The sequence below is a fragment of the Dama dama genome, chromosome 10 (assembly GCF_033118175.1).
Source record: "Dama dama isolate Ldn47 chromosome 10, ASM3311817v1, whole genome shotgun sequence".
NCBI classification, from domain to species: Eukaryota; Metazoa; Chordata; class Mammalia; order Artiodactyla; family Cervidae; genus Dama; species Dama dama.
In genome coordinates this window covers 3,813,269-3,826,136 of record NC_083690.1, presented here as the reverse complement: position 1 = coordinate 3,826,136, position 12,868 = coordinate 3,813,269, and the positions used below count along the sequence as shown (strand labels likewise).

At 51.4% G+C, this 12,868-nt stretch overlaps 1 protein-coding gene across 1 annotated transcript in view; it reads right to left on the bottom strand.

Annotated features, from left to right (window-relative positions):
- The window catches only part of PDPK1 (3-phosphoinositide dependent protein kinase 1), a 62,864-nt gene that overhangs the window by 22,410 nt on the left and 27,586 nt on the right, over window positions 1–12,868 (bottom strand). The window contains exons 3-6 of the mRNA XM_061152621.1: window positions 11,352–11,394; window positions 10,973–11,110; window positions 6,233–6,377; window positions 5,419–5,516 (exon numbers count right to left, since the gene is read on the bottom strand). Coding sequence (XP_061008604.1) covers window positions 5,419–5,516; window positions 6,233–6,377; window positions 10,973–11,110; window positions 11,352–11,394 — 424 coding nt within the window. The remainder of the gene's footprint in view (window positions 1–5,418; window positions 5,517–6,232; window positions 6,378–10,972; window positions 11,111–11,351; window positions 11,395–12,868) is intronic.

Here is a 12,868-nt window from a genome sequence, read left to right as displayed (position 1 = left end):
ACACTCCATAAAATGTGCTTATTAGCCCTAGGACAGAAGACAAGCAAACTGAATCCAGCAACACATAAAGAGTGTGCACCATGACCAAGTGGGATTTATCTTGCAAATGCAAGGGTGGTTCAGCACGTTAAAAGCCAATCAATTTATGAGATCACATCATTAGAATAAAGGACAACAACGTCCTTGGTGGTCCAGTGGTTGAGAATCCACCTGCCAATGCAGGAGATGCAGGTTCAACCCCCGGTCCAGGACAATCTCACATGTTGTAGGACAACCAACCAAGCCCGTGTGCCCCAACTACTGAGGCCCGCATGCCTAGAGCCCCTGCTCTGCAACGAGAAGCCAATGCAATGAGAAGCTCGTGCACCACCACGCAGAACAGCCCCCACCTGCCACAACTACAGAAAGCCCATGCATAGCAACAAAGACCCAGCACAGCCATAAAGAAATGAAGAATAGAGAACAAAAACCACATGACCAACTTGATCAAGAAATGCAGAAAAAGCATCTAACAAAATTCAATACTCATTCATGATGAATTACAAAACAAACTAGGCACAGTAAGGGAATATCCTCAACCTGAGAAAGACTCCATGAAAAACCCACAAGGAATATCACACTCAGTGGTGAACGTCAACAATCAAAGACTGAACGCTCTCCCCCTAAGATCAGTGACAAGACAAGGATGTCCGCTCTCGCTAGTCAATGCGAGGGTCAAAGCAGGAGAGAACAAGAAGCAAAAGGCATCCTGGCTGCAAAGGAAGTCAAACTATCTCTAATGACAGATGACACCATCTTATACATAAAAGGTCCCCAGGAAGTTGCTCAAAAACTATCCCAAGTAATACACAAATCCATCCAGGCCGCAGGACATAAGATCAGTACACCAAAAAGGTCAACCATATTCCTAAACACTCTCAATAAAAAAATCTGAAAATTAAGAAAACAACTGCATTTACAATAACCTCAAAAGTAAAATTAAAAATTCTTAGGAATAAATTTAACGAAAGAAGCACAAAGCTTATAATACCAAAAACTACAAAACTTTTTTGAAATTACAGAAGCTATACACAGAAAGACATTCCACAGTCAGAAGACAACACTGTTAAGACAGCAGCACTCCCAAACCGACCTATCCACGCAACACAAGCCCCACCCTGACCCCCCGCTGGCTGTCACTCAAGCACACCAAGGCTGCAGCCTGTCTGAGAACTGCACCCCTTCCAAGGCTGAGGGACACTCCACTGGACAGAGAGCCACACTTTGTCTATCCGTCAGTTGATGGACACCCGAGCTGTTTCCACTCCTTGGTTATTACAAACAAAGTTGCTATGAGCACCAGTGTACAACCTTTTATATAAACGTTTTTCAGTTCTCTTGGATATATTAACTAGACGCTGAACTGTCGATTACAACATAACTATGCTTAACCTTTTAAGGAACTGCCAGACTTTTCCAAAGCGGCTGCATCATTTGACAACCCCATCTGCAGAATATGAGGGCTTCAATTTCTCCCCAACCTTGCTAACACTTCTTATGGTCTTTTCGACCACAGTTATCCTAGTGGGTGTGGAGTGGTGTCTCACTGTGGTTTTGAGGTGCATTTCCCTAAGGATCTTGAGCATCTTTTCATGTGTTTATCAGCCCCTTGTTTCTCTTCTTTGGAGAAAATATCTATTCAGACCCATTAAAAAACTTTTTTTTTTTTTTTTGTTATGAGTTCTTTATATATTGTGGGTACAAGTCCCTTATCGGATACAGAAGCTGAAATTTTTTTTTTCCTCTTCAACCCCATGGGTTGTCCTTCTCCACTTTTTTTTTAATTAAAAGCAAAAATTTATTGATCAAATGGTCATTTCCTATAGACTAAACTGTAACTGACATTCTTACAAGTATGCATGGAATTTGCAAATTTCAACATATTAAACTGAAGCAAGAACAGGGAGCCCTCTCTTCCAGAGATGGTTCTCCTGGAGACCTTGTATCAAGCCCAAGTCCAGCCCTACAGGTACTGCGTCCTGAGTAAAATCTCCATAGGTGTGTACTGTATATTGCTGCGAGCCAGCAAAGGCAATGGTGGTGAGAAAGAGAGACGGTCTTAAGGGTGCTGAATGACAGAAAGAGCTAATGGAAGCACAGAAAAGTGACAGGCACAACATAAGATTATGCCAACGTTTTTAAATTTCAAATGCCGTTAAAATAATGCCAGCCTCCCAACTCTGTACTGAGGCAAAATGTCAGTGTCAAAAAGACCCCCAAGGGACTGCGTGTTTCTACAAAGACCTGGTAACACTGAGGGGCATTCTTCCCTCTCAGACCATGGTCCTCACATATGGCATCCCCAGACCACTCAGCCTCTTTCCCTCTGGACTTTGGCTCTGTTAAATTTCTATACGGTTTTTTTTTTTCCCCCCAATTTCACTGATTTCTGCTCTTATTTCTTTCCTTTTATGTATTTTTTTTCTTTTCCCTTCTAAATGCTTTTATTTTTAATTTTTTTTAAATTGAAAGATAATTGCTTTACAGAATTTTGTTGTCTTCTGTCAAACCCTGACATGAATCAGCCAAAGGCATACACATACCCCCTCCCTTTGGAACCTCCCTCCCGTCTCCCGCCCCATCCCACCCCTCTAGGTTGATACAGAGCCCCTGTTTGAGTTTCCTGAGTCATTCAGCAAATTCCCATTGGCTATCTATTTTACATATAGTAATGTAAGTTTCCATATTAATTCTCTCCATACATATCACCCTCTCCTCCCCTCTCCCCATGCCCATAAGTCTATTCTCTATGTCTGTTTCTCCACTGCTGCCCTGTAAATAAGTTCTTCAGTACCATTTTTCTAGATCCCATATATATGTGTTTGAATACAATATTTATCTTTCTCTGACTTACTTCACTCTATATAATAGGCTCTAGGTTCATCCACCTCATTAGAACTGACTCAAAGGCATTCCTTTTTATGGCTGAGTAATATTCCACTGTGTAGTATGTACCACAACTTCTTTATCCATTCATCTGTCAATGGACATCTAGGTTGCTTCCATATTCTAGCTATTTTAAATAGCGCTGCAATGAACAAGGGGATGTACATGTGTCTTTTTCAATTTTGATCTCCTCAGGGTATATGCCTAGGAGTGGGATTGCTGGGTCATATGGTGGTTTTATTCCTAGTTTTTTAAGGAATCTCCATACCATCTTTCATAGTGGCTGTTCAGTTTACATTCCCGCCAACAGTGCAAGAGCGTTCCCTTTTCTCCACACCCTCTTCTGCATTTATTGTTTGTAGACTTCTTGATGAAGGTCATTCTGACTGGTGTGAAGTGATATGTCATTGTAGTTTTCATTTGCATTTCTCTAGTAATGAGTGATATTGAGCATCTTTTCATGTGTTTATCAGCCATTTGTTTATCTTCTTTGGAGAAAATGTCTACTCAGACCCATTAATATTTTTTTGTTGTTGTTACTAATTCTTCATATATTCTGAGTACAAGTCCCTTATCAGATACAGGAGCTGAAAATTTTTTTCCTCTTCAGCCCCACGGATTGTCTTTTTCACTTTCTTAATGTATTGAAGCACCAAAGTTTTAAAACTTGTTCTGCTGTTTATACTTTTGGTATTGCATCTAAGGAACCACTACGTCACCCAAGGTCATGGAGATTCATTCCAATGCCTTCTTCCAAGCGTGTAATCATTTTAGCTCCTACATTCAGATCTCTGATCTATCCAAGTTAACTTCTGTGTACGGTGTGAGGTGGGGTAATAATGTTTTTGATGAACTGGTCATCAGGACAGTGAACCAATTCACACTTTTCAAAAGCTGTAAATAAAGGGGAAAGAAGCGGGCATTTATCCGGCTTTTCCTTTATAATCAATGTCACTGGTTAACCAAATAGTGGCAAAGGAGAAGTTTCTCTTGAAAGAATTCCAGCTCCAGAATGAAAGAACTGGGCTACGATCACTCTGCCTTCTCTAATGAACCGATAGATCTAGGCCATTGCAGCTATAAAGGGCTGCTGACATCACAGAGGGAGAGATGACTGGATGTTACATGCTCCCAAATGAAGAACATGCTATGCACACCAGCCGCAGGTGTGAAAGGACTGAGCCTGAATGCCATCAAGCAGCCACATCCAACTCCCGACTTTCAAGAAGTAAAGAGGGGAAAGGAGTACGCTATAGGACCCCACAGAGGTGCCATCAACAAACTCTGGGAAGCTCTGTAAGACAAACGACCTGGTTTCTTCAACAGACACAAGGGGAAAAAACAGAGAGGCCAAGAAGCTACAGATAAAAAGAGCAGCGGCAACAAAGTGGAGGCTTCTGTCTGAACCTTCCTTCCACCGGCAAACCCTCTATCCACCCCAGGATGTCTGTCCCCACACCCCCCAAGGTCCTTGTCTCAGGTACCCATGAGCCCCAGCAGAAGCACAGGCCCTACGTGGGGGTCCCTGCAGCAGCTTCTCAGGTCAGGGGAGCTCTGACTGTCACACCTGGCCCCACACCCAAGGTTCATTTTCAGGGTCATTTATTAATTCACACAGGAGCCTTGAGCTTCCTGCAACCTCACTACACCGAACTTTATGTTCTCTCTCTCTACCCCAACACCTGAACACAGTTTTCAGAGTTCAACTGCCATTCTGTATACTTCGAAGTTTATCATTTCCAGTCAACACACACCTGCAGGGCTGAAAGACACCTGCACCCCCCCACCCTGGCCGAGATGCCCCTGGCTAGCTAAGACATCCAGGCTCTCCTCTACCCCAGGCAGGCTGTCAGCGACTGTCACGGCACATAACCCAGCTAGGAAACAGCAGAGAGGGGCAGTGGTTAGGAGGATCTGCAGTGATGAACGCGCACTGGACCAGCAGGGAAAGCCAGCCCCCACTCACTCTGTGACCTTACAGAATGTGTGATCGGCATGCTGGGGCCACCACCCCTGGCATTTGCACACAGGAGACAGGCAGACAGTGGGCATCGTGAATGTGTTTTCCCCTGCCCTGGAGAACCCACAGTGCCAACAGGAGCTGAACGCACTGAGCCCACGCCCCTGTACGGGAGACCAGAACAAATGAAGCACCCAGCACCTCCCAGGAAGATGACTGGGAGGCTGAGGCACAGCAGGCGTCTGAGGCCCTGTGACAAGCTGCAGAAAGCGCCTGGGGACCCAGCAGCACTCAAGGCCAAGAGGACCAACCACGGGTGCTGGGGAAGCCTCCTCCCGGCCCCCACCAACCAGGCCCTCTGCTAGAGCCGCCCGGAGGCAGGGGCTTCCCTGATGAACAGGCAAGCACCTCCTTTACAATAACACAGGTACTACAAACAACTGTCACTATGATGAGCACAGGGCACTCCACCGGTTTCTAAGAGGTTTTTGACCGGAAGCAGGAGCGGGGTCTGCAGGAAATGAAACACACACCTTGTTTACTCTCTGGGGATAATACTTTCGCTGTTCCAAAATCTGTGATCTGGATGTGCATGTCTTCATTTAATAAAATATTTTCTGGTTTCAGGTCCCTGTGAAAGCAGATTTTTCACACTTGAGATGAAATATTTGAAACAGTAACATTACATACTCCAAATTTAGCTATAAACAAAATGAACTGGTTAATGCCTATCAGACTAACGACCAAGAATGCAAGTCTAAAGTCAGCACTGAACAATATCAACTGCATCCAGTGAGGACATTCAAATCAATCATTTCATAACTGCATCATTTTAACAAACTTTTAACCGAAGTATAATCTCTCATGTTTATAAAGAGCCTTTAAACTTTCTGTGGTATCTTTACACAATAAATGTGAATCAAACCATCACAACGCACACCTTAAACTTGGGATGTCAACTACTTCTCAATAAAACGGGGGGGGGGGGGATTAAATGATAAATTTTTATGTTATGTGTATTTTACTACCACTACCACCAAAAAAAAAAAATCTGTAAGGGAAAAAAAAGCTCAAATGAATACTTTCAATTTGACTACTGGAAAATGAGACCAGAAGTAAGTACATACAGAATCTGACAAAGTAAAAGCAGCAGCCAAGACGGCTAAGAGAATCACTAGCCTGGCGAAAGAGACATCTGGCCAGTTTCACCTGGGATGTCAGGTCCGCGGTCTCAGCGTCAGGGAGACGGGCCCGCTTCTGGGTTCCCACGGGGAGGTGGCCCACCCCCAGGAGAGAGCCCGGAGCCGGCCGCGGGCGCGGGGAGCAGCCGGCAGCCCGGCTCGGTACCTGTGAATGACACCCTTGCCGTGCAAGTACTCCAGGGCAGACACCATCTCGGCCGTGTAAAATCGGGTGCACGTCTCATCGAACGAACCGATTTTCCGAATGTATTTAAGTAGTTCTCCATTTTTGGCATAACTAAGGCCAAAATCTAAACATTGCATGGTTAAGGAAGACAGCAAAAAGTCATTCTTTTAAACGAATCTTAGCACCCCAGTAGCAATTTTTTTAAGTTAATGAAAACTGAAGGTACCTGTGGCCAGAGATAGCTGCCCGGCCCCCAGCCAGGCCCCCCACAGACCTGCGGAGCTGGGTCTGGAGGGATCCCCTGGCCTGGCTCCAGGACAGGCCCCCGGGGGTTCTCACCAACAGCACAGAAACACTGGCCTCTTGGCCAAGTGCCCCTTCCGGATGCCCATCCCCAGAAGACCCCTGTGGGCTCCATGAAGGGAGCCGCTGGAGATGTGGGCAGAGCTTCCACCCTCACAGCCTGCGCCAGCCTCACATCTCAGGCTGTGCGGAGCCAAGTCATGGAAAGGTTCCTCAAAAGAAGGCTCCCGGCATGTGTGAAGTGAGAAGTTCCGTGGGAAAAACGCTGTCTCGCTAACTCGGACGCTATCGGCCCCCCAGGGGACTCGAGGAGCCCAGTCCTCTTCCCTTCCCTCGGACACCGCAGTGCGCGGTTTTGCTTCTCTTCTCGCTTTTTCAAAGCGGACTAAAGGCTGAAACAAGTGACGGATCCCATAGAACTGCTTCCTCCTGGAAGCACGTAACACGGTACCTCTTAATGGAAGCTGCAGGCCACCAGGGGCAGGGTGACCCAAGGCCTCGCCCACCCTGAGCAATGGCTCCGGGGGGCTGGGGGTGGCCTGTGGTCAAGGTGTTCCATCTGGTTTCTGTTCACCAAGGCCCTGCATCGCCCACGGAGGAAGGTGCCTGACACTGCGGTGCAGGAAGGACAAGGCCAGGAGGGAAGAGACCAGCAACCGAAGCTGCTCAAAGCTGTTTCTGACCGAGCCCCCTCCGTGGCCACCCAAGCCTTTCCAACTAGAACAACGTCCAACAGGCAGCCAAAGCGGAAAACCAACCTTACTTCCAGGGAAAGCAAAGGGCCTCAGTCAGGGCCCCCTCCCTCCTCGCCTCGCTCCGGCCCCTCCTCGGGAAAGGCCAGCACCCACGGCCAGCCTCGCCAGTGGCCTGCAGACTCCAGCCCAGCCAACTCTGAGTGGAGGTCCCACCAGCCCCGGACTGGCCACAGTGCCTCCCCCGCTCGGGAGCGCGGTCTCCCAGAGACCAGCGGCCCCCGTGGGAGGCTCGGCCACGGCCACGGGGCCTCTTCCGGCTTCACAGGTTTTGCCCCTTATCTGCCCACTCCCTGAGTTCCTGTTTCCTGTGTGAAGGACACTCTGAGTTCTCTGCCCAGCCGGGGAGCTAGTGACCGACGATTCTGAACACGACAGATGCTGAGGATCACGGCTCCAAGTCCGTGTTCTCTCTGCCCACACACGTTCCTCATTCCCCAGGAATACTCTCAGAGCTCACTGCTCCACTCCTCCTCCCCAGCACAGCGAGGGCCTCATGGCAGGAGACAAGGCTGCTCCCTCACCAGCAACAGGGGAATTCCTGGGATGAGGAGCACAGGCATGTGGCAGAGCTGGAGAGCCTGCTGGGCCCAATGCCTGCACTTTGTAGGCAAACCCAGCCCAGAGAAGTTAAGCAACTGACTCAAGGTCACACAGCCTGGAGCGCAGCTTCCTGAGGTCTAGTGCACCATTCCTGTCCCCAAGCTGGAAGAGGACACCAAGCGCGGGCAGGGGGCGGCGGAGGAAAAACGCAGGCTGGTCCGGCAACAGTCCTGAAGTCCCTCCAGCTTCACCCCTGCTGGAGGAAAGGCACCCTGGCCGTCTGGCTCTAGCGCCCAGCCCTACCCCGCACCCAGGGAGGGAGGGCGGGCTGCCCTGAGCTCAGCCTCTCCTGGGAGCAGGGACTGAGTCAGCCAAGCTGAACCTCCAGAGGGCAAAAAGGCTGCCAGAGCCCAGGAGTCCCCTCGAGGACCGACCTGCCTGCTCTCAGGCTGTGGCAGGGATGTCTCCAGGCCCTGCTGCGTCTGTCCCGGGGGCGGGGGGTATACCCTGCAGTTGCAGGAGGCACTGTTCACCCCAGCAGGCACATCACGGCTACAGGGAGGATGCCATGCACGCTGGGGCTCTGCTTCAGGCAGAGTGTCTCCTTTGCTTTCTCTTTCAACACACTGTGCGCCACAAAAGATTTTGAGTAAGGTACAAGTCCCCCAGGTCTCACTCCTGTCAGAGGTAAGTGAGCCCTTGCAATCTCCACAGGCTTTCAAAGGGGTCTTAAAAGGTCAAGAGCAACAGATATCGCTGGACAGACCTAGAGTCCCCTTTGCCTGCATTACTCTGGCCAGTCCCGTCTGAAATCAGACAGCAAGCTCCCTCACCCGGTCTCTGAGGGCCTGCTCCCACTGCTTGCGACCTTGGGAGAAGACGATGTCAGTGCGCAACCTGCCAGAGCCTCCCAGCCAACAAGACGCATTCTCCAGGGGCCCTGCTGGAAGCCCAGACCTGGGACTCCAGAAAACTGGCCTGGAGAGCCCCCCAGGCTCAGAAAGGAGCATGAGGAGCGAGGGGTCAAGGCGGCCTCAGAGGTGAGACCCAGAGCAGGCTGAGGGGTGCTCCGTCGTCCTCAGGAGGCCCCAGGCAGCACGCAGGCGGGGCGGGTGATGCTAAGGCCAGGCGGAGTTGCACCCGCTGTAACACCGCAAACAAGCCCGCAGGACTCCCCGCCCCGCAGGCCGTGGTCGCTGGACCCCTTCATCGGTCCCCTTGAGAGCACACCAGGAAAACCAGCTGGGCCTGCTCGCCCCTCTCGAGACTCGCACCCCACCCAGACTGCACTCTCCACACCTCCCTGGGGGCTGATCCACAATTCAGGCCTGTGCCCAAGTACTGGCCTACCTGGCGCTGTCCGGCCGGGCGGCCAGCACCCTCACCGGAACCAGCTGGCCGTGGCCCTGGGATCTGCCGTCTCCACTCTCTGGAGCTCTGCCCTGCTGGGTCCGCCCCGGCCCTCAAGCCCCCCCAGTCTGCACACCAACCTGACCTCAGGGTCTCAAGCGGCAGGCACAAGCACGCGTGTCAGATGCGGGAGCGACGTGCACAGGTTCCGAGGCCCCGGCCTCCCAGCCCCCTCCCAAGAGCCTCCTCCCAGCAGCAGCCCAGGCGAGAGCATGATGCGGCTGCTCCAGACCCTGCTGAGCTCCGCACCACACTCAAAAGAAAACCCAGAACTCTTGCTGGGACTCTGGTCTCTTGGGCCCAGCGCCCCCGCAACCAACCCACACCTGCCCCTGCTCTGTCCAGGCCTCTGGCTGACATCCTCTCCTCTGACCACTAAAACAGCAGCTCTAACACTCCCACTGGCCTGATTCCTACACACAGCCAGGAATCATCCGTGTAGATCTAACTCCGCAGGGAAATGCAAGCCCCCCAAGGCAGAGCCCTCACCTGACACACCAGCGTGTTCCCACCCCGGCACTCAATAAGGCCTTCTCAATGAACAAAAGAACATTCAACTGATGGCTGAAAGAGCCAGAAAGTGGTGTGAAAGGGGAAACAGGATCAAGACAAGTTTTAACCCAGAAGGTGGAGAGAGGAGGGCGGGAGGGGAGGGGGTTTGGGGCAAGCCCACCCGAGGTAGGGAGGAGGGCAGAGAAGGGGCTCTGGTGACCCAAGGGCAGAAGAAAGAGAGCAGATGCACAGACTGAGGTTTAAGCCTGAACAAGGTTTAAACCTGAGTGACCTCCCGCATCGAGCTGCTGCTGGGGCTCAGACAGCGTCTCTGGGCAGCCAGGGGCCAGGAAAGGCTAGGTTTGGAAGAACAGCTGCAGGAGAGGGGCTGGGAGCAGGGAGCAGGGCCGGCTCGACAAGCTGACAGCATAGACAGGGCCCCCAATCCCAAGCAAAGGAGCAAGAAAAATGACAGTGCTCAGGGATTAGAGGACACATCAGGGAACAGGTTCAGGGGACGCCCTGAAATAAAGTGAAGAATCGGCAGGGTGTGCCATCCCTGCCAGAGAAGCAGCTGGAGAAGCAGGGAGCACAGCCCTGGACGGAGGGGCGGGGAGGGAAGGACGGAGGGCTGGAGAGGACCTGGCTCGGGGAGGACAGCCCCAGAGGCAGGGAGAAAGGTTCTGGGTTTCTGGGGGTTGCTCCCTGAACGTCTCACCTGGCAGCTGAGCCTGGGAAAGATGCCCCTTCCAACCAAACCCCAGAGCCCCAGGCCAGGGAGGGCAGAGTGGTGCCCACCTCCCAGGCTCCCTGGATGCCCATGACCCGTATCACTCACGTCCCTGCTCTGCGCACAGGATGCTATACCTGATAGATACTGCACAGACACTGGTTAAAAGGAGTGGGGGGAAATGCCTTTCAATAAAGGTCTAGCAACATCAGCATTGAAACAGTTCTTGAACTATGAAGCTTACCAACAGAAAACCTCACAAGTGGCTGTGATGATCTCCCTTGAAGCAATGTTCGACTTCAGTGACTGTCTGCAGTCCCAGGGGTCCCAAAGCAAGTGATGTGAATTCATCTGTATCTAGAATATGCTTGCTACCCTTTCCTTTCCAGGGAAGGGGCTACTTCTGAAAACAAAACCAGAGTCATGGTTCCAAAACAATAAGCGATTGCTGGCATGGCATTTCAGAGGCTTTGACTGTTCAAAGGATACACAGCTTTTCATCATCCTGAAACGTGAAGTAAAGTTTAACAAAGAAGGGATGATCCAGCCGCGACATCACGTCTCGCTCTCTGGTTACATACGGGACTTTGTTCTCTTTGATAATGTGGCGTTTCTCTAGAATTTTAACTTAAGAGAGAAGCAAGTTACTGCAATTGGAAATGGTGAGAAAACACTAAAGACACAATACATAAAGTATCAGATACAAATTAAAAGTGTTTCACAAAACACACCCACCAGCTTTGTGATCTCTAAGACCAATAGTGTCCTGTCCCCCGAGACCAGCGCAGAGCCCTGCGAGGGCGGGCCGGGGCGCTGTTCCTGCTTCCTAGACACTGAGCAGCCTAGCTCGCTGGAGTTAGTTACTTACTAGCATATTCCCTTGAGGTTGCCAGTTCTCGGGCCAGGACAACCTGGTTTGGAAAGAAAAGGGGGAAAAAGAAGAGAAAAAACAACCAATGTAACTAGGGCACAGAGTCTCACGAGTCACCCTGAAACCAACCACAAGGACTACCCCGCCCCCTCTGAAATTCCTCTTTACACACTCTCGGCCCTGGGCGGACAAACACGGTCAGTGACTAAGATAACGTGTTCTCACAGGTAAAGGAACAGATATTCCTCACATGTTTCCAGAAGGGTCCTCAACATCTGCCAATATTCCTTGATGTGGTGAAATATATATTCACAAACACCTTAGTACTGGCGTAACCATCACAAACTGTGGGAAGCAGCAGCAAGATACCTCCTCAAAGTGGGTATTGGGAATTCCTTCAAAAAATAACTCTATGGATATGTCCCTGGTACATGTTCACTGCAAAAGGCTGCCCTGAATTTGGGCTTTTACCAATAACAGTTACCATCCATTTCACTTGATGCCCCCCGCAGATGCTATAAATCCCACACCTGCCTGGAGGGCGCGGGAAAGGGAGGCAGAGCCACCTCCAGCGTGCCAGCACCACCTCCCTGGCTGTGCCCTCTCCTGGCACAGCCCCGCCTGACCCTTAACTGACCCCCAACCCCGGGGAAAGAGCACCGGTGGGCCCCACACAACAGAAGAGACCTTCCCCCACACACCTGGGCACAACCTGAGCAACAACCTCCCAGTGCCCAATGGCGCCCCGGCAGTGAGCGGGGGCGGCCCCCACCACCAGCATCCAGTGCCAACTCCTCTCCTGCGACAGCTGCAGGGAACGGCCGAGGACCCACGAGCAGACAGAAACCCGCCTACTCCAGGGCCATGAGTTCTATCCCATCACAGAATCCCTCCAGTTCATCCCAAGTGACCCTGGGCTCTGCACTCAGTAAGAGCAAGGCTGGATTACGTGTGCTCAGGTGGAAAGACAGGAAAGATCTCTGTGGAAGAGGAACCCTGGACTGCCTTCAGGTGCTGGAGCATAAGGAGAGGGGCTGGTGAAGGGCCGGCCTACTCGAGGTTACGGACCGACGCAAGGCTGACAGCAGCACACACTGGCCAGGTGAGGAGAAAAAGAGGAAGGGCGTGGCTCGAGTGCTAACATTTAACGGAACCCTATCTGAAGGAGACACTGGTCATCCTTCTGTCGTGTGAACTCCACACATTCCATGCAGGTTTCCTATGTCTGTCCACGCAGCCCAAGCTGACGGCAGGAGCACCCTCGGGGAGCTGTGGGCAGGGGACCAGGCTTCCCCTCGCCAGGACCAGCTCCACCCCAGGGAGGGCCCCGCCCAGGATCCATCCTGGGAGCCGCCTCTTCTCCTCCACTCCCACCCTGGAGATCTGCTGCAAGAGTGGTGGGAGAAATCTGTGGGGAGCAGATGGAATCGGAGACCCCAGGCTGCAGGACTCCCAGCAGTGCCAGAAAAGAGCCTGCGGGCTCTCGGGCTTTCCTGGGCACCAGGAAGACCAGA